This window comes from Molossus molossus, unplaced genomic scaffold, assembly GCF_014108415.1.
Source record: "Molossus molossus isolate mMolMol1 unplaced genomic scaffold, mMolMol1.p scaffold_m16_p_1, whole genome shotgun sequence".
In the NCBI taxonomy this organism is placed as follows: domain Eukaryota; kingdom Metazoa; phylum Chordata; class Mammalia; order Chiroptera; family Molossidae; genus Molossus; species Molossus molossus.
Window position 1 is genome coordinate 242,201,569 of NW_023425344.1, and position 22,363 is coordinate 242,223,931.

Sequence of the window (22,363 nt, forward strand, 5' to 3'; positions counted from 1 at the left end):
TGATTTAAAGTAGTTTTTTTTTTTTTTTTTTAGGTCTTATTTTATGGCTAAACAGAAGCAAACGCTCTTGTTTACCTTCTGCAGAAGGGCGATTTCCTGCTGGGGTGGCTGACGGAGTGTCTGCTCCCAGGGCCGGGGAAGTAGATCGGGGCAGCCGGGAACACACACCTGTTTCCTCTCACACTGATAAAGAACAATTAACTCTCATCAGAACCTCTCTGGCTGTGCCTCAGGACTAAGCGTTATGTGAAAAAAATATGGCAGGTTTTCTGCAGAGACTAAAAGCTACTGGAAGGTTCTAGCCAAGATGGGAAATAGACGACTCCGTCCCGGACAGCGCTGGGAAGCCCACACGTTCGGCAACCAGACAGGTCAAGCCCACGGCTATATAAAAACAAACAAACAGAAGATACATTTGCTCTCGTGTTTATAGCTAATGGGAGGACCTTCATGAGTCACTAAACTTGTTTGTCTGTAAAATCATGGAATTGAATATGAGGAGCTTCTATCAAAACCAACTGACCAGACCACGTGTGTAGTCAAAACAAGCAAACAGAGCCCTGGCCGGTTTGGCTCAGCGGTTAGAGCGTCGGCCTGCGGTCCTGAGAGACCCGGGTTCGGTTCCCGCTAAGGATGCGTACCTCGGTTGCAGTTTGTCCCCGGCCCTGGTCGGTTGTGCGGGTGGTGGCCACTCGATGTGTTCCTTTCACATCGATGTTTCTCTCTCTCTCTCTCTCTGTTCCTCTCTCTCCCTCCCACTCTACCTGAACAAAAAATGGAAAAATGGCCTCGGGTGAGGATAAAAAAACAAAAACAAAAACAAAAAAACAAGCAAACAGAACTCAGACCCCCCAAATTAGGTTTCTCAAGCGTGCCTCAGTAAAGGAAGACCGTGTCCTGCGGAGAAGCCCAGGAGGGGAGACCAGAGGGCCTTCTAATAGGGTTGCGTTGTGTCGGGTGATCGTGAGGGGCACTCAAGAATCGGGGCCACTCTGGGTTGGAGGCTGTCAAGAAGCAGGGGCAGTGTGGTGACTGAGTGCCTGGGTGACTCATCCAGGAGAGTGATAGGGCTTGCGTTGTTATTGGTGACACAGCAGCCGTTGCTCAGAAAGAAGTGATGCTTGTCGGGAGAGAGGGTGTTGAGTAACTTTTGTGCTCACAGAGTGGCCTTGACAATGTCTTGTTCTGAGTATTGTTTATGTTCTGCTGGGAGCATGGTTGGTTGTCAGCAGGGGCCGGTTTCCACTTTCTCAGTCCATCCAACTTTCAAATAAACATGCCACCCAATAAAAAGCTAACATTTGAATACACGTTCAACTTAGAAAGTGCTCTTTTTATCGATGTGGGAACTCTTTCTTTCAAGCTTCTCAAAGAGGAGGAAATTGAGGTCAGAGAGGTTTAGTGGCTTGCCCAGCACCACAACTAGATAAGAAAGCCAGAAAGTAGTAGCAGCCAGCTTTCTAGATATTTCTTTGTTGTCCCACATCACTGGTCCGCGTTAGTCCTCGTTCTGAAAGGGTTTCTTCCAGAAACTTGCACCGAGTACTTGACAAGAACCTAGCACCCTTCTAGGTTTGAGATGCAGCAGTGACGGGAGCTACGTCGAGCCGTCTGGCCGGAGCGGCGGAAGGGAAGAGGCCGTTCAAGCAGGAAGGCTGGAGGAGCACGGTGAGCTGCGGGGCTCGGAGCCAGGCAGGCGCCGCATGCGCAGTCTTTCCAGCTCCCGGAGGCCGCCCGCGCTCCTTGGCTTGTGGCTCCTTCACCCATCTCCACAGCCAGCGGTCAAATCACTCTGGTTTCTGCGTCTGTCATCACATCTCTTTCTCTGACTCTTCAGCTTTCTTCTTCCATCTTTTAAAGACCCTCACGACTCCTTTGGGCACAGCTGGGTAATTTAGGATAATCTTTTAGTCTTATAATCCTTGACTGTATGTGCAAAGTGTCCCTTGTGCCATTATTCACAGGTTCCAGGGCCATCTTTGGGTCATTATTCTGCCTTCTATAGATAGTTTTTTTTTCTTTTTTGTGGGGAGGGAGGAGTTCCAAGTTCACAGAGAAAGTGGCCTCCGAGCTGACGTCAAGAGGGAACAGGAACCACGAAGGGAAGGCCCTAAGCAGAGGAGAGGTCTGGTGGAGAGCAAGGTGAACGTGGAGACCGAGAAGTTACGGGGAGTGCACATGTTCATTGGTTACATAGGGAAGGTACCTTCTCAGGCTCAGCCTGTCTTCACCTCAACAAAATGCATTATGTACTATTTAGCATTCGCACATGGAACAGCCGTAGTCTCTAGATTTATTCTGAAACATGGGTGTTTAAAAGGTTTCCCTATTTAAAGAAGGTGGTGCGTGGTTCAGGGGCAGAGCGATACTGAAGAGAAACGGGATTTCGGATTCCAAGTCCTTACCTTGGCCCCCAGGCCCCCAGCAGATGGGCCCCATGGCCTCTCCGCCTGCTCTGTGCCCGCCACGCTGGCCTCCTGCTGCGGCTCCTCGAGCGCACCTGGGACGACACCCCGCTGCAGAGGCTTAACCCACTGCCCGGACAGCCACTCCTCGGGCTGTGTGGCCCGCCACTCTTCAGTCCTGCACACTTGTCCTCTCTGCGCCTTCACCTTATTTGACTTTTCTTCACTGCGCTTAACGCCAAGTGGCACAGTCACGGTCTGCCTCCCGCTTGCAGGCGAGCTCCACGGGCGCTGCTCACCACCCCACCCGGGTCCGGGAAGGGGCTGGCACCGGTCCTCACAAGCTGAATGGCACTGTAGTCTCGTTATGACTTAAAGTTAGTTTGCCACTTTTTTTTTTGAGACATCTATAAACGAGGCTTCTGAGTGTAACACACTGGACACTCAGTGTTCTCACAAAAGAAAGTCCCACTTACGGCGAGGTGTGTGCCAGTGGACGTTCCGAATCGTTTACTCCGCCTCCGCACGCAGGAGAGTGAATAGGAACACTGGTCTGACGGGCTCAGAATAGCTACTCACACACCGTTTTCCATCATTTCTTTCTTGTGAGCAACTGCGGCCTCAGTGCCTTAGGCTCTGGGTCCCTGACCATCCTCTTTGGCTTTTCCAGTTCTCCCTTGTTCCATCCAGACCAGGATGCCCATGCTGGCCTTTCCAAGACCGATGGCCTCTCGCCATGGGAGCTGCGGCCCAACGAGGCACATTTGAGTAGTGTGGTGCTTCACCTGCAGGCGAGGTGGACGTAAGCTTTCTTAGATCAAGGCTGGCCCGCCCAGCCCAGACAGTCCCCTGCCCATCGACAGCACCGTCAGGGTGAGCTGGGTCCACGCATCCTAACAGAGCTCCTGCTCGTCTAGAAGTTTTTCTTCTGTAGCATTAAAAATGGTAGTTTGGGATAAGCACAAAGGCTCCAGAAAACGAAGGCTTCTTTTAATAGCAGTCTTCTTAAACTGACATACAGAGCACAAGCACTCTGATAATACATGTATGTACATGTGCACATACATAAAATGTCTTTAAATGAATACACTGGATTAAGAAGAAGAAAAATTCTGCCTTCACACAGTCCTTTTAATTAGGCCACGAAGGTTCATGTTATCTGAGGATAATAAGAAAGCACCTTTACAAGTCCCCCCAAAGGGTTTGTTAGTGAAACTGAAATCAGTGAAAGATTTAAGTAACTGCTGAGGAATAATCTCGGAAACACTCTGTCAAACGATTTCCAAAGCCAAGAATGTGTAAAAACTGAACAAAAGATTTAGAACCGTCCCAACAAAAGCTAGGACATGCAGACGGGAAGTCTGGAACACACGATGATGAAGCATGTGCTGTTTTCCATTTCAAGTATGTAACCTGGTTTTAATCATTTTCCAGAAATGTTTCCAAATTAGAGGGAGGGGGAACCTTCAAAAGGTATTAACAAGAGTAAACTCTATTCTGTTTGCGGTCAGATCTGACTTCACAGCACAGACTCTGATAGGCACACACCTGAGTGGAAATGCAATATAAACCCCATAGATTTGAGTATATACCCCCTTCTGTAATATCTCATACCCACTTTCAGATGACTCAGTGGTACTTTCTGCCTTGTTTTCATGCTAAGTAGAAAAAAAAGCCCAAATGCACCTAGGATGACCTTTGAAACTTAATTTTCTGATGAAAAATAAGAAACATGTATATCCACTAGTGTACCAACACTTCTGAACAAGTTATAATAAAGTCATGGGTCAACTGACATCCTAGCAGAGGTATCATTGGGAATAGCCACTCTGGCCCTGGCCGGTTTGGCTCAGCAGGAAGAGCGTCACCCGTGGACCAGAGTCCTGGGTTCGATTCGGTTGCGGTTTGTCCCTGGCCCCGGTTAGGGTTGTGCGGGTGGCAATCGATGTGTCTCTCTCATTCTCCCTCTCTCCCTCCAGCTCTATCCGAAGATTAATGTAAAAATATCCTCGGGTGAGGATAAAAAAAGAAAAGGAGAGACGCCCTGGCCGGGTTTCGGCCGGGCACCGGCAGGCTGTGCAGACACTCACGATGGAAGCTCTCTGCTCTCGCAGCCCGGGAGCTACATACAGGGTGGGGCTAGAGCAGGCTGACAGTCGTGAGTATGCAAGACGCAATTATTCCTGTTATTTATTAATTATTGTATTATTTTCCAAACTGTAAACTACTTTTGCCCCAGCCTGTATATTAATTACATATGAAGAGAGACCAGAGCCTAGGGAACAGAACAGGAATTCAGACGTGTCAATAAAAAGGATAGCTAAGCCCTGGCCAGTTTGGCTCAGCGGTTAGAGCATCGGCCTGCGGTCCGGAGAGACCCGGGTTTGGTTCCCGCTAAGGGCACGTACTTCGGTTGCAGTTTGTCCCCGGCCCTGGTTGGTCGTGCGGGTGGCAGCCACTCGATGTGTCCCTTCACGTCGATGTTTCTCTCTCTCTCTCCCTTCCTCTCTCTCCCTCCCACTCTATCTGTACAAAAAATGGAAAAATATCGAGTGAGGATAAAAAAAATAAAAAAAAAAGGATAGCTAAAGCAGGCCTGGCCGGTGTGGCTCAGTGGACTGGGCACAGCCCCATGGCCTGGAAGGTCCTGGTTCGATCCCGGGTCAGGGCTCATGACCAGGTTGGGGGCTTGATCCCTGGTAGGGGGTGTGCAGGAGGCAGCCCATCGATGCATCGGTGTTTCTATATATTTTAAAATGAAAGCTAAAACAGACATTATTTTGGACTTAAAGCAAAGAAGTTGTCTGTCTTTAAAGAACAGCTCTTGTAACCATCTCTGCATCGGAGTGTTTTAAAAATGCAAAGGCTGCTGAAATAGATATGATTCGTAAATGCTACAAGCAGGGGCTATAGATGTCCTGAGCTATAGGATGGAGGTGTAGGCGGAAGAAAAAGAAGAAAGGTGGAGGAAGATGATGAATGAGTGAGTGAGAATGGAGGGAAGACGGCACAGGGGTGGGAGGAGGGGAGGCCAGGCACACACAGGGACGGCCCACGGAGAGCCGACCAGCGGACGCAGCTGCTGCTGTCGCTCTGTCATCTGGCCAGCTGAACAAGTACTGCTTGATGGGGATGAAAACTATTATTATTTTTATCCTCACCCAAGGACATTTTTTTCTATTTTTTTGTTCGGAGAGTGGCAGGGAGAGAGAGAGAGAGAGAGAGACATCGAAGTGAAAGGGACACAATGAGTGGCCGCCACCTGCATGACCAACCAGGGCCAGGGACAAACTGCAACCGAGGTACGTGCCCTTAGCAGGAACCGAACCCGGGTCTCTCTGGACTGTAGGCCGACGCTCTAACCGCTGAGCCAAACTGGCCACGGTAAAGTATTATTTTTTATATGCACAGTAAATATTATGTTTACAACAAATTTATACCAATCAGGCCTTTCACATGTAAAAAAGTAAATCTATATTTGCAAAGTTAAACATAAGAAAATACAAAAGCAGACTGACTTATCAAAAAGAAAACATTTTATTTGTCACTAAATACAATTAGTTTCCCTGATTATAACCCATAATGAGTGGCACTAAAATACAGGCTGGTCTGTACAGGGGTGAGCCACCCACATGTGTGTACATATATACATGGAACCACCGACCTCAGAAACAGCAGAGTTGAGCTTAAGTTATTGTTCGTCTGTTTTAGAAACTCTTACCATTTGAAGGAAATTAGAGGAAGTTCTAGGTAGCAGAGTACTTGTATAGTAACTTAAAATGTTAAAAGCTTGAGGTGATAAAATAATCTTGTGCACGTTCCTAAGGAATTTGAGGCAATTGACCTTTTGTAGATCTCCAGTCTGGAAAAAGACAACAAACCATTGAAACAATTGGGTTCAGCTCATTTGCCATGGGGTTGCTCATGGTGCATTTCTGGCGTGTAAGTCAATAGAACAATCATGACCCAGAGATGAAGCAAAGCCTAAAGAAAGAAAAGACAATTTATGGATTAGTCAATGATTCAATCTTCACTACAGGCCCGCAGTGTGGTGCAATGGAGAAAGGAACCACGTCTTAGCTGCCTATGTAATCCTGTGCTACCGCCGAGCCTGCAACATTCCAGGGGCTCGGTACGTGTTTACTGGATAACCAGTGAAGAAACGGATGTACATCAATGGGGGGTAATAGAGTTACACTACCTACAAACTGCTTAGTCAAGAGAAGAAAAGTCCTCAATTCATTCATAATAAGCACGTGTACCCATAACCAATCAGGTGATTGCAATGCAGAGTAGATGGCAAGATAACAATTGCTAGATACACACTGAATGGTTGGAGAGGCTTTTTAAGAACAGGTGTGGCTGGTGTTCTGAAAGAGGTTTGGCCATGCGTTTTGAAGAGCGGGAACACTGTCAGGTTCCAGAGGCACAGGACCTCCAGTTCCACCGACTCCCTCGAGGCGGTGTGGCAGCGAGGTGCGGTCCCCTCACTCAGTGCCTGCCTTGCGTCGCGTGCAGCACCGTCTCACGCTGGCAGACGGCGCACTTGTTCCTCAAAACCTCCACTCGGAAATCGACTCAGAGGTGGGCATATGTCTGAGTCCTTTCTGAGGACATTCAATCTTTTCCCTTTCATTCTCTCCATTTCCCTCTTCTTAAAAACTTTTATTTGAAGGAATAACTCTTCCCTCTAGTGGATCACAGAGAAATTTCTAAGTAAGCTTTTAATTTCTTTTGAAGAATAAAAATGCCTGTCTTAATTCAACTCAACTACTATTAAGCATCCTCACTCAGAACAGTTAGTGAGTTTTTTAAGGCTCAAAGGACACATGAAAAGGCATGCCTAACTATGGTAACCATTATTAGAGTTAAGAAATCTGAACAAAAAGAAATCAACCTTGAGACCTTTTTTAGAAAATAAAGCAAAACATGTGAAAGCAACTTTATATCAAGATAAAAACAAAATCGTTTTGTTTAGTGTTATCATAAGAGGAGCTTAGAAATGGAATTAACTTAAAAATGCACTACAGTTAATTTTATTGTATGAAAAATCTTTGAGCAATTTATATTTTTGACATAATAAATTGTCAACTTCACTTGCATTAGCCAAAATGAGTTCCAAAACTGACTGCTAAACATTTAGTCAAAAAGACCAGCAGCTGAGCCCTGGCCAGTCTGGCTCAGTGATTAGAGCGTTGGCCCTTGGCCCAAAGGGTTAAGGGTTCAATCTCCAGTAAAGGGCACGTACCTGGGTTGCAAGTTCAATCCCCAGCCCTGGTTGGGGTTGTGCGGGAGGCAACCAGTCAATTTGTCTTTCTCAAAACAATGTTTCTCTCTCCCCATCAACCCTTGCCATTCTGTCTAAAAAAAGTCAATGGAAAAATATCCTTGGGTGATGATTAAAAAAATAATAAAATTAAATTAAAAAAACCCAGCAGCTGAAAAAAAGTAGTTCAAAATCAAGTGCAGCATTGTTTTTTTAAACAAGTTCACTTACCATATATATAATTACAAAAACTCGTGCTATGGGGTATCTTCGGAGAAAAATCCCCAGACGGATGCTGTGCAGATGGTGGGGGTGGAGAGAAGAGAGGAGAGTTAGACTAACAGTAGCTCTACCTGTGGTAATGTCTGATCCTGCTTTTTAACATTTCACTCATTCCTACCAGTTCAGTGGCCACCATAAAAAAGATGTATTTATAGTAGACTGTTAAACAATCCCTTGAAATAATCATACAGAAACGTCATAGTGTAAATATATACTTTTATCATTATTTGGGGTTGAGCTGTTAAACGACTTGGTCCCTCTCTAAATTATTTTTCTTTTAGGAACTAAAGAAGTTATAAAACATAATACAAGTGTGAAAACACAAACAGGAAAGTCTGGTTGAAATTACTCTGCCAATCGCGAATCTGAAAGCTTTTGTATGGATACATGCTTCTAAAAGGCACAGAACTACAGAAACTCAAGTAAACACTTAAGTAAGTGTGAGGAGCAGTACGATGGCCAGGCCTCTTCACCACACGTTTCCTGTCACGATGGACACGGGTGCGAGCAAACATACCATCATTCTATCCTTCCTGCTTCTTTCGTTGCCACTTTTCAAGGCACATGCCTTGACTATAGTACTCTAAACATTATTATTTAGCCCTGGCCAGTGTGGCTCAACAGTTAGAGCATCGGCCCACGGACCAGAGAGGCCCGGGTTCGGTTCCCGCTAAGGGCATGTACCTCAGTTGCAGTTTGTTCCCGGCCCCGGTTGGGGTCGTGTGGGTGACAACCACTCGATGTGTCTCTCTCACATGGATGTTTCTCTCTCTCCCTCCCGCTCTATCTGAAGATAAATGCAAAAATGTCCTCAGGAGAGGATTAAAAAAATTATTTAGGTTGAATGAACAAATAGTTGAAATAGGCATATTAATTTGGAGATTATGATTATGGCATCCTAGGTCCACGACTTAGGGAATCTCAGTAGATCATCCTAATTTTGAACACCACAGCTGTATTTTGACACATAAAGGTAAGACAAGACTGCTCTTTTATGTGATAATTCATTGAAACTATGTTTAATTATAAACACGAAAAGCCAAAAGAGTTTAGTAGGATATTTAGAAATGAACTTCATCAAGGCTATATATAAACTTTTAAAACATTTTCTTTTTTCCTTCAAAAGATAATAAAAAGACAGATATTAATCTTCTATTACACTGTTTAACCGTGTATTGTTATTTATGGTTAGCACATGTATGGAAATTATGACGGAGGTGGTTCAAGTTTAATTCACAGAACTTTGCTTTTTAAATCCTCCCTTCTTTTCTTCAGAGTAGTCCTTGAGCATCAATTAATGTTTGGTGGTTTCTTCTACCAAGTCTTTTGCTTCATTTATTTTGGCTGCTAAGTACGGACCCACCTTTATCTGGGTGATTCAGAATCATGATTCCCCTGTGAGTTGCTCTACTCTCAGCCTTGCCAGCAGACAGGCATACACCCAAAATAAGACTAGCTTCTCGCCTACTCACCTTCTGTTCAAACCCTCCTTAGAGCAGGAAGAAAGGCTAGGAGTTGAAACCTTCTGTGATCACTTGTTCTAAAGGTTTCCAGTTCTGAAATACATAGCGACCTGCATATGCCAAAGCTCCAATACCCAGTCCTACAGCTATCAAGCTTCTTCCTGTCCCCGGTCAATCTCCACGTCTGGCCATTTGGTCAAGGGAGGAGAGCACCCAGCATACTGCCAGCTCTTGCCAGCAGGGGTGACGTTGCCAAGGGCAGCCATGGTGATGGCGGCCAAGAGAGATCGACAACTTTTTATTTATGTATTTATTTTATGTTACTCTTTTATCCTTACCCGAAGACCTTTTTGCATTTATCTTCAGATAGAGCAGGAGGGAGAGAGGGAGGAAGAGCGAGAAACATAGATGTGAGAAAGACACATGGACTGCTTGCCACCCACACGACCCCAAACAGAGCCGGAGACAGACTACAACCGAGGCACGTGCCCTTAGTGGGAACCAAACCAGGGACTCTCTGGTCTGGGGGCTGACGCTCTAACCATTGAGCAAAACTGGCCAGGGCGATATCTACAACTTTAAAAAAAAATTATTTAAGCCCTGGCCGGTTTGGCTCAGCGGTTGGAGCATTGGCCTGCGGTCCAGAGAGACCCGGGTTCAGTTCCCGCAGGCTGGGGGCACGTACCTCGGTTACAGTTTGTCCCCAGCCCTGGTTGGTCATGCAGGTGGCGGCCACGCGATGTGTCCCTTTCACATCGATGTTTCTCTCTCTCTTCCTCTCTCCCTCCCACTCTATCTGAACAAAAGGTGGAAAAAATGGCCTCGGTGAGGTTTATAAATAAATACATAAAAATGATTTAAGACCTTTATTAACAGGTGCTTACAGTTGTTGACTTTTAAAAAAAAAAATGTTTTTATTGAGCTTTTTGAGAGAGAGGAAGGGAGAGATAGAAACACTGATGTGAGAGAGAAACATCATTTGGCTGCCTCCTGCATGTCCCCTACTGGGGATCGAGTCCACAACCCAGGCATGTGCCCTGAATTGAACTGGGACCTCTCAGTCCCTGGGACAACACTCACTCCACTGAGCTACACCGCCAGGCTCAAGTTGTAAACTTTTATTACAAATTAAAATTGAGGTTCTTAAAAAAACCTCAATTTGACCAGATATGAAACAATTTTAAAATCTTTTTTTTTTTTTAATCCTCACCCGAGGACACTCTTTGCATCTACCTTCAGACAGAGCGGGAGAAAGGGAGAAACATCGACGTGAGAGAGACACATCAAGTGGCTGCCATCCACACGACCCCAACCGGAGCTGGGGACAAACTGCAACTGAAGTAGGTGCCCTTAGCGGGAACCGAACCCGGGTCTCTCTTGACCACAGGCCAATACTCCAACCGCTGAGCCAAACTGGCCAGGGCCAATTTAAAAATCTTTAAATTGCCCAGCCAGTGTGGCTCAGTGGTTGAGCGTCAACCCATGGACTGAGAGGGCACCAGTTCAATTCCTGGTCAGGGCACATGCCCAGGCTGTGGGCCTGATCCCCAGTGGGGGGCATGCAGGAGGCAGCCAATCAATGTTCTCTCTCATCGATATGTTTCTCTCTTCCCCTCTAAAAATCAATAAAAACATATTTTTAAAAGCCTTTTCTCAATACAATTTTTAAAGTATTTTTTTTGCTGTTTTAGAGAGGAAGGGAGAGAGAGATAGAAACATCAATGTGAGAGAGACACATCAATCAGCTGCCTTCTGCACACCCCCCACTGAGGACAGAACCTGAAACCCGGGCATGCGCCCTGACTGGGAATGGAACCAGGATCTCTCAGTCCACGGGACAATGCTCAATCCACTGAGCCACACTGGCCAGGCCTTTGAAAAACAACAACAACACGTTTGTCATTAACCAAAAAGAGACATCTTTAGGTAAAAATAATAAAAACCCTATGCTGCATAGCTGGTCAACAGGCAAAAAGCAAGCACTTAAGGTCTTCAGCTCCAATCTTTTGTTCATTTCTTTTCTTTTTTGTAAAATATTTTTATATGTTTTTATTGATTTTTTACAGACAGGGAGAGAAACATCAATTGGCTTCCTCCTGCACGCCCCCTACTGGGGATCAAGCCCACAACCCAGGCATGTGCCCAGACCGGGAATCAAACCAGGACCTCTCGGTCCATGGGATGACGCTCAGTCTACTGAGCCACACCGGACGGGCTTCTGTTCATTTCTTATTGCTGGAATTAGACACTCATTTCTTCTTGTTGGATGACTAAGCCAGGGGCTTGTGGACATGGTAAGCCAGTGTTTACTCAGCCCCACCCTGCTCGGTCTTGGGGGGGGGCAGACGAATTCTCAGGGGGTGGATCTGCTGCTTTTGTCTCAGTGCCATCTTGTGGTTTAGGGTTTTCTGGGTGTCTGCATTGGTAATTCCAAGTTGCAGCAGTACCAACATTGAGGTGGCTGCTGACCTTGGGCCTCATCTTGATTTTCCTGTCTTCTTCATTGCTGTCCTCCAGGCTGTCTTTGGCAAGGAGAGCCTGATACATTGTCTCACTGGTACCCTGTTCTCCTGCACCCTGGTCGTCAGCACCCTCCATCACTTCTCCCTGCACAGGAGGGTTGGAACACTGCGGCTGACACCCACAGGTCTCCCAGTGATGAGTACTGCAGCCTGTGACAGGATCGGCACTGTGGGGCCTGGCCTTCAGGAGCTATCTCCAATCCCTCATCCTTTCTCCACTCTCACTGTTCTGATAATTCTGCTGGTAATTGCATGGAGGAGCCCCGTGACATGGACAGCGCCCATAATGGTTACGGTCTGCTGCACATTTACTGCCTAGCACTGGAACGCCACCAGGGCCTGTAACATTTGCTGTCTCCACATCCTTTTCTCAACAATATCAGACTCCACCGTCTCTCCTTCTCCTACACTTCGAAGGTACTTCCTGGGGTTATTCTTCTTTATGGCAGTCTGGTGCACAGATACATCTTCCTTCGTGTCACTGCTGTTCATTAAACCACATCCTTCTTGTACACTAAACCATTTCACTGTTTCCAAAACCTTCGTTGTGATGATCTCGTCCCTGCAGGCAGGTGGCCCCGATGTGAAAGCTCGGGCCTCTGCTCCCTGTGCTGCTACCCGTGGGGCCGGGCTTGGGGCTGGGCTTGTGCCGGCAGCGCTGAGGGGGGCAGCAGGCAGCTGCTGGTCTCAGCCTCGTGGTTGTGGTACTGGTGACAGGCCAGCCACGGCGGCTGCAGCTCCTCCCGGGCTGTGACGGGAACTAGGCCAGCAGCAGTGGGAGGACGGCCCAGGGCTCTCTGGGGTCCGCTCTCCACTCCTCATCAACTAAAACATTTCCTATATGAGATGATGTCTGCTAGTATAAAAAGTTTATTTATAAATACACATACCACATAAATTATGTGTTATTTATGTAATATATATGTAAAACATATTACAATGAGTTCTGATCATTAGCAGTACCTTTTATTCTAATCACATGACAAAGTAATGACACAGAACATTCAAACAGATGCATTTACATGAGATAGAGACTTTCTTAATAAAATTAATGAGTTCTTAAATAGAGTTTATTATAGAAAGAAGGGAAATGGTCACAGTTAATCATCTTCAATAAAGTATAGGCACTGCAGACCTTTTAAAGCAAATTCATGACATTGAAATATCATGAAAGGAAGAAGGTAAATGTCACTTTAAATATCAGCTCTGCCTGATGGGACTCACAATGAATGAAACCACTGGAAAAGGTTATCAAAGTTGCTGATGGTCCATCATTCATCGTTACTGGCATGACTTACCTGAACTGGTCAATTGAACTAGCAGCTTTACGGACTCTTCCATACATTCCTGCCAGATTAGCTTCTGTGTCATTAAAAAGAACAGGAACGTTTCGCAGACGTTTGCCTGTTTAAACAAGAAAATTATGAATGGATGCACAGACACCAAAACAAACTTTCCAACAAAATTATAGTTGAATATACATTATATTACATATAGAAGAAATTCTCAAGGCCAACATTCTAAGTATTACTACCAAAGATGAAATCATAAAGAAAAAACAGATGAATTTGATTATATGACCAAAAATCAAAATGTAAAAACTAGAAAAATTATCTATGAAATCAGCAAAAATGAAAGTTTATAAATACCAAGTGTCGCCAACAGTCAATATTAATGGGTACTTAACTCCTGTGCTGGTAAGAGTGAGGCTGACACCCTTCCTACGAAGCGATGACTTCCCTATTTCATCTCCAACCCAGACCACTCCCACTCGACTCGTCCAATGCCTGTTCTGTGCCCATCTGGATGTCTAACAGACATCTCAAACTCAGCAGGCCCAAGACCATGGTACTGATTTACTGCCCTCCTGCCAGCTCCCTCGTTCTGCAGTTTTCCCATCTCAGAACATGACAACTTCACCCTTGCATCTGCTCAGGCCAAAACCTTGACTCCTTTCTGTCAAACTTCACAGTCTGCCTGCAGATGCTGTCATCTCACTTTTAAAACAAATCCTCACACCCTGGCCAGTTTGGCTTAGCAGTTGGTGCATAGGGCCGCAGACCAATGAGTCACGGGTTCGATTCTGGCCAAGGGCACATGCCTCAGTTGCAGTTCGTCCCGGCCCTGGTTGGGAGGCAACCAGTCAATGTATCTCTTTTACATCAATGTTTCTCTCCGCCCCCCCTCCCCACTCTATCTGAAGATAAATGGAAAAATATCCTCAGGTGAGGATTTAAATAAACAAACAAACCAACCCTCACAATTCCCACTCTGGTCTGAACCACCACCCTCTCTCATGGGGTTTAATACAATGGCTCCTTCCTGGCCCCTGCCTCCACTCTTAGCTCCCTCTGCAGTCTATTCTGGGCACAGCAGCCAGACCTATCTTGTTAAAATGCAGGTCACATCAGCCACCCCCTTAAGACCCTTCAGTGGCTTCCCCCTTCATTCAGAGGACAAGTCCTTATACAGGCCCAAACAGCCCCCTTGAGTTCTCTGAATTCGCCTTCCACTACTGTCCCCTCACTCAGTCTACTCCAGCTGCACTGGCTTCCCTGTTCCTGAAACATGCTACAACACTCCCGCCTCAGGGCCTTTGCACCCACTCTTCTCTCTACCTGGAACACTTTTCCTGTAGATCTCTCCACTGTCTACTATCTTACCTCCTACAGGACTTAATGAAAGTGCTGCCTTTTCAATGAGGTCTTCCTTGACCACCCTAGATTACAGTCCCGTCTCTACACTTGGCACCCTGTCTCCCTTCCTCTGCAGCACATATCACCATCTCACACAACTCGTTTGTTGCCTGTGTCCTCCACTGGATTCCTCCCACAACATCAGAATGTAACATCCACAGGGCAGAGTGTGCTCTCTTTTGCTGCCCACTGTATCTCTAATGCCTAGGACAATACCTGGCACAAACCAGGCACTTAATAATTATTTGCTGATTTTGGCACCAAAAAGCAAAAGCCTTCACATGTGTGTACCTATTGACCTAGCAATTTCATTTCTAATCTTTAATCCTAAGAAAATGAAAGACATGTACAGAAAATGTTTTCCTCAGAGCTGCTTATATTAGTTACAAAATTGGCAACAATCTAAATTTCCAATCATAATGATTGATTAAAGAAATTACGGTATTTCCACATGACAGAGTCCAGTGAAGCAATATATAAATTATTGTATAAACTATATTATGAAATTGTATTTATATGGAAAAAGTTAAACGTCAATAAAACACATACTATAAACATATATAGGAGAAAGTCTGAAAGGGCTAAGATTAAATTTGTTGAAGCTTATACTAAAATCTTTAATGTCCCCCCCCCTTTTTCTTAAGAGAAAGGGGGGGAGTGATTTTAAGAGAAAGGGGGGAAGAGAGAGAGAGAAACATCAATTGGTTGCCGGTTGTATGTGCCCCAACCAGGATCAAACCCACAGCCTGTGTATGTGCCCTGACGGAGAATCAAAGCCGCCACGTTTTGGTGTAGGAGACAATACTCCAACCAACGGAGCCACATCAGCCAGGGCTCAGGCTTTTTTTCTCTAAGTCCCACATTTACTTTTTGTTTGTTTGTTTGCTTGTTTTTATCCTCACCCGAGGACATTTTTCGATATTTTGTTCACATAGAGTGGGAGGGAGGGAGGAAGGGAGGGGGAGAGAGAGAGAAACATCGACATGAAAGGGACACATCGAGTGGCTGCCACCCGCACGACCAACCAGGGCCGGGGACAAACTGCAACCGAGGTACGTGCCCTTAGCAGGAACCGAACCCAGGTCTCTCCGGACCGCAGGCCAACGCTCTAACCACTGAGCCAAACCGGCCAGGGCATCTAAGTCCCACATTTAGTGAGAGATATTACTCAGCCCACAGTCCAATTCACTAACAATCATAGCAAACAGCACCCAGTCCTCACACATGAGGAGAAAATTGGGTGCTTTGTCAGATGAAACCTCTTCAATGAACCTGGTCTTCCTTTTTTTTTTTCCCTCACCTAAGGCTATTTTCCCATAGATTTTTAGATAGAGTGGGAGGAAGGGGGGGGGGGGAGAGAAAGAAAAAGAGAGAGAAAGAGAAATATCTATGTGAGAGAGACACATCGATTGGCTGCCTCCCACACAACCCCGACCGGGGCCGGGGATCAAACCTACAACCAAGGTATGTGTCTTTGACCAGGAATCAAATCCACAACTCTATCATCCACAGGCCGACGCTCTAACCGCTGAGCCAAACTGGCCAGGGCAGAAATGGTCTTTCTTTAACTTCTCAAAGTTGTGTTTGAATCAGCAGGATTAAAAATTAAGGCAACAAAACATTCTTTTGAGATTCTTTCTTTACCTTCGCCACTGTCAACTCCAGACATATTAATGGAAGACCCATTGCTGCCAGCCCCCGTGGCAGATTTCATCTGCTGCTCCAGGCGCTCCAGCTGGAAAACCAGAGAGTTCTTTTCTGTGCTGAGACTCTCCAGCATGGTCTGCTTCTGGATGAGAGTCTCTGTGAGCTGATGGAGTCGACTCTCTAACTCGGACTGACTGCTATTGCTTAGGGTTTTATTGGTAAGCTGGAAGGCAAAGTGTTCGTAAAATAATTACATAACACCCAAGTCATATAACATAGAAACCACATTATTACATCCCCACAGGTACACTTTAGAATTCACTGGTTTCTCAAAACTCTGTACTGATTCTTTTATTGTCTACAGACGCAATTTTCAAACTGTATTAGTGGGTCACAAAATCAACTTGGTCGTTCACAATCTGCACTTTAGAAAACAGAATAGAATGGGACAGAGTGCACAGCACATAGTACGTGAGTGTGTGTTATTTTGTGAAACTGCTGTTTTAGTTTTGTATGGTATAGGAGCGTGTGAGTACTGAGACATGATACAGACCTTGTAACATCATGGTCAAAAACATCTGAAAGCTTGGATTCATGGGACACACTTCAAACATTTTGAGCTAGATAACTCAAGAGCTGTGGTCCAGTGCAAAGACCACGTTACACTTGGGGTTTTCATCCCTGCTCAGCAGTTTCCTAGCTTTTTGACTTTGGACAAATACCTCTCTGAATCAATTTCCTCATGTGTTAAGTGAGGACAACAGTGCCTATGGCACATGATACTCGGTATTAAGTGAGAATTTTCCTAGCAGGGTCTGGCTGACAGTTTGTTCCTAGTAACTTCCTTCATTCCATTTTCTTTTTCTTCTAATCTGTCACCATTTCCCCTATTCCTACTCAGCCTCCACTCTGCTGTCCACACTTTTCCTGTTTGGGACATTTAGTCCACTTCTCCTATCTAGGGCTCTACCTGCCTTCAAAGTCTCTTCCTTGAAGCTCTTCCCACTACTCTAGCACACGCTGACCTCAGCCTTCTTCAGACTCCCGCTGACTGTCTTGGCATTTATCAGTCACCTGCATAACACTGTTTAAAGGAGTCAAATTTGACACTTCAATGAAACTGTAAGTCAGCTCTGTGAGGGCAAGCATCGCTCTCTGCATCAATACAGTTTTGAAAAGGGGCTACTACACTGATCTATGTTTAAAACCCGAGCTCTGCCATTTCCTAGCCACAACCTGGGGCAAACTACAAGTTGGAGCCTCAGCTTCCCTGCTCATTGGATGTGATGACTAAATGAAGTAATACATAAAATATCTAACACAGTATCTGCCATATGGTAGGGAGTTAAGAAAAATTAGCTTCCGCCCTGGCCGGTTTGGCTCAGCGGTTAGAGCGTTGGCCTGCGGTCTGGAGAGACCCGGGTTCGGTTCCCGTTAAGGGCACGTACCTCGGTTGCAGTTTGTCCCCAGCCCTGGTTGGGTCGTGTGGGTGGCAACCACTCGATGTGTCGCTTTCACGTCGATGTTTCTCTCTCTCTCTCTCCCTCTCACTCTATCTGAACAAAATATTGAAAAATGTCCTCGGGTGAGGATAAAAAAAAAAAAAATTAGCTTCCTTCCTTCTGAATCCCTTGCAGCACACCCACAATTTAAGTGCATGGCTAGGTCCACAAGTAACTACTGAATGGAATTATACTGAGTATAAACTAAAACCTACTATTAAATAGGAATGTTCAATTATAAGATTATACTGTGATTCCCCTAACCAACTTACTCAATACCTCAGCATTTTTTAGTTCAGGTAAAATTTTCATACAAGTGAAATACCCATATATTAAGCACACAATTTTTGACAAATGTGTAACTGTGTAATCAACACCCAGATCAAAACAGAGAATATTCCTATTACTCCTAGACAACCACTGCTCTAATTTCTATCACCCTATCACCAGAATTTTGTTTTGCTTATTCTTGAATTTCCTATTAATGGAAACCTACAATATGAACACTTTTGTGTGTGGCTTTTTAAAAAAAGATTTATCCAAATTGTTGCATCAGGAGTTTGTTTCTTTTTATTGCTGAGTAGTTTGCAATCTGTTTACCGTTTACGTTCTTTTGGCAGAATTTTATGGTTTTATTAACACAAATACGTGAACACAATCTGTCTATTCATTTTCTTCGCTGCGCAGCCTGGCATTGGGCTTGGTGACTCTGATGGCCAGCTAGGCTGCTCTTTCCACAGTGGCTTTGCGGTTCTTTGAGGAGACATTGTGAGCAATCTCAACACAGTGAGATTTGTTGCACATCAGCAGCACTTCAAGCTCCTTGATGCTGTGGACCAGAATTTATGACAGCCACTGGGAAGCATGTGTTTTGTTTTCTTGTTGCTCCCATAACCCCTGTTGGGCATCAAGATCTGGCCCTTGAATCTTCTGCGCACCCTATTGTCGATACCTCTAGGTTTTCGCCGTTCCGCGTAATTTTGACATATTGGTCTGACTGGTGCTGGATGAACTTCTTGGTCCTCTTTTTGACAATCTTGGGTTTCACGGGGTGTCTGAGGGCAGCCATGGTGCCAAGTAGAAGATTGCTGCCAACTCTGTAGGCAGCGCTGAGGAAGAGCCCGTTTACTTATTGATAGACATTTCAGTTCTATCTAGGTTTGGCTATTTGTGAACAAAGCAATTATAAACATTCTTGTACAAGTCTTTTTGTGGACATACAGCTTCATTTATAATGACTATCTGAAAGTCAGATGTATGTTAGTCTTATCAGCAAGTTTTCCAAAGTGGCTGTGCTACTGTGTAGGAGAGTTCCAACCGCATCACACCCTTACAGCACTTGGATCACTAAGTTTTTTTATTTTAGCGCATGTGCAGCTGTATATCTCACTACGTTTTAATTTGTATTTCCCAATGACTGATGGTTCTAAGCACCTCTTTATGTGCTTATTTGGCCACTCATATATCTTCTTTTGCGAAGTGTCTATCCAAGTCTTTTGCGAATTAAAAAAAAAATTAGTTGTGCCTCACTTTATTAGTAAGAGTTCTAATCCTGGTAACGAATCCTCCCTCAGATACACATATTGTAAAAACTGTCTCCCAGTCTATGGCTAACCTCTATATTTTTGTAATGGAGTCTTTTGATGAGCCGAAATTTTTAATTTTGATGAAATCCTATTTTGTTATTTTTCTTCTATGATGAATGTGTCTTCTCTTAAAAAAAAAAGTCTATCTTCCCCCAAATTGCAAAAGATTCCCCTAGAATCTATTTTCTTCTAGAAGCTTTAAAGCTTAGGGTTAGCTCCATCCCAAATTAATTTCTGATAACTTTATAAGTCTAATTAGAGATTAAGGGTCAAGGTTCATTTTTTCCCATGTTTTTATCTAGTCCCAAACAAAAGTGTTTAAAGAAAAAAAAAAAAAAAAGAGTCAAACTAGCAACATACTTTTTTTCAACCAAGGTATTTTTCTCCTAAGACTCTAAAGGTAGTAAGATAAGCAGAAGCAGCATTTTTTTATTGCTCACTCAGTATAAATTTTAACTCACTCTGACTTTGGGGTATTTTTTTCTTGCAATGTATTAAGATGCTGATCTCTTTTTAAATTGTACAAGTCAACTTTCTTCTATGAGACAAAGGTTTTTCTCTGCTCTACTTAGATAAAAAAACCTTTAAAAGAAATCCTTGTATGGTTAATTCTTGATTAACAAAAACAGCACAATTTCTTACACAGAGTAGGTATCCAATAAATATTTAATAAATATTGGAATGTTTACCTAAGGATTAAACCAACTGGTTGGTTATGCTCCTTTCTTTTCTTTGACTTTCTGCTAGCAAGTGATGCAACCACTTATAAGCATTTCACAAATATTGGCAAGGAGGAAGGGAATACTCAAGTCAGTTCCCCACTCTAAAATTTCAAATATATTAAGACATTTTAAATTATGGACTATTGTGAAGTCTGAGAACTTTAAAAAACTAAAATTATTTGAGTTTTCATGCTCCAACTAAGTCATTAGCTAACTAAAAAAATTAAGAATTAGTCAATCTTTAGTTAAATTATTTAAAAGATCAATGAGTCCATTGTTTACTAAGTCAATCATCTGAAGAGAGAAGGGCAGAAAGGACAATCTACAACTACAGGGTAAGTGAATGCATGATGTGTCACTAATGATCAAGACTGGTAAATCTGGGTGCTAGGCACATGTTTTCTGTATGTTTCACATTCTCAGTTAAAAAGAAGTCTTGCTGACTTTATCAAAGATCTACACATTGTTATTAGGAAGATTTATCGATGGATTTTTCTTAGGAAAGAGAAACCAGTTATGAAACTGGCCATCAGCACAGCCATCACTGAAGTTATAAGGTACAAAGTGTTGGAATAATTCGCATCTCCTTGAGTGACTCTTGCTATAAGATACTTCTATAAGAATCAAGCCACAGAAAACAGCTATTGCACTCAAATGGCATTAGATGAAAATTCTGTATCAGCTTAAAAATAACATCTTAGCCCTGGCTGGTTTGGCGCTGCGGTTAGAGCGTTGGCCCGCGGACCAGAGAGACCTAGGTTAGGTTCCCACTAAGGGTACATACCTCAGTTGAAGTTTGTCCACGGCCTTGGTCGGGATTGTGTGGGGGGCAATCAGTCAGTGTGTCTCTCTCACATGATGTTTCTCTATCTCTCTTCCTCCCTCTCTCCCTCCTACTCTATCTGAAGATAAATGCAAAAATGTCCTCAGGTGAGGATAAAAAAAAATAACATCATCTTATTACTGCAACAGAAAAACTCAGGTGAAAATATGAAAAAAGAAGGTCTTACTGTATTCTTTAGGGGAAAAATGTAGCTTCACAATGGTATCTTTGCCCAATTTGTGAATGCTGATGCATACCTGATTCCTAAGTTTTTGAATTTCTTCTTCTCTATCTTTAATTCTGCTTTGCAATGTGTTCTTTGTTCTATACAGATCTTCTTCTATGTAATGGAATTCCTACAAAGTAAGGCACAAAATAAAAGTTAAAATAGCATTCCCTAGTCCATCCCCAGTACCCAAATCAGTGTCTAACACATAGGAGACACTCAATATGTGTCTATATAATGAGTGAATAAATGAACAGATTTGGATGGGTCTGAGGAAAGTTAGTAGTTCAGCAAGATATATCACTTTGTATATGAATATCTAAGCACAAGTCTTTATGTGGTCATATGTTTTCATTTTTTTAGAACTGTTGTTGGATATGTAAGTGCATGTCTAACTTAAAGGGAGAAAACCTGCAAATTGTTTTCTGAATTGTTTTCAAAATACCTGTACCACTTTGCATTCCAACAGCAATATGCAAGCATTCCAGTTCTTCCACATCCTTTCTAGCATTTGGTGTCAGTCTCTTTTAAGTGTAGCTAATCTAGTTGGGTGTGTAATGCTTTGTATCTCACTGAGGTTTCAATTTGCATTTCCCTAATGATTAATGATGTTGAGCAGCTCTTCATGTACTTATTTGTATCAGGCAATACCTTGTACCTCTATTGCACTGTCATTAATAAAAGAGAATGAGAGAGAAACAAAGAAATACCCCCGGATTCACTAACAACAGCACTAATGCACTGTTAATCTGTACAATGGATATGATCATTCAAAGTCAAGTCAGAATTTAAGAACAAAGCACATTCCAGGGAAGAAAGAGTAATTATTTAGCTAGGTACCTTCAAAAGCATTACACAGCATAGGGAATATTGTCAATTATATTGTTAATAACTTTGTATGGTGACAGAAGGTAACTAGACTTATCCTGGGGATCATTTTGTAATGTATGTGTCTACTGAATCACTATAATGTACACCTAAAACTAATAGAATATTGTATGTCAATTATATGTCAATTTAAAAAAGCATTATGCTTAACTGTGCTGACAAATCAGTAAAGGGAGCTGTATAAAGACATAAATGTGAGATGGAATTCAACTGCTAGAGACTACTTTAGATATTTAGTTCAACCTGCTCATTTCACAGACTATAAAAATTGAGATAAGTGAAAAAAGAGAAAATGAGGAAGATAAGATAGGAGAATAATAATTTACAGGTTTGGC

At 43.7% G+C, this 22,363-nt stretch overlaps 1 protein-coding gene and 2 pseudogenes across 1 annotated transcript in view; all 3 read right to left on the bottom strand.

The window, feature by feature from the left end:
- Positions 1-5,832: 5,832 nt before the first annotated feature.
- GOLGA5 (golgin A5) overlaps positions 5,833-22,363 on the bottom strand; it is a 38,174-nt gene continuing 21,643 nt past the window's right edge. The window contains exons 9-13 of the mRNA XM_036275830.1: positions 21,172-21,270; positions 16,279-16,504; positions 13,237-13,342; positions 7,903-7,966; positions 5,833-6,389 (exon numbers count right to left, since the gene is read on the bottom strand). Of these exons, the coding sequence (XP_036131723.1) occupies positions 6,309-6,389; positions 7,903-7,966; positions 13,237-13,342; positions 16,279-16,504; positions 21,172-21,270 (576 nt within the window). The 3' untranslated portion in view covers positions 5,833-6,308. The remainder of the gene's footprint in view (positions 6,390-7,902; positions 7,967-13,236; positions 13,343-16,278; positions 16,505-21,171; positions 21,271-22,363) is intronic.
- Positions 9,170-9,687, bottom strand: LOC118639417 (annotated as a pseudogene).
- LOC118639427 lies at positions 18,447-19,183 on the bottom strand (annotated as a pseudogene).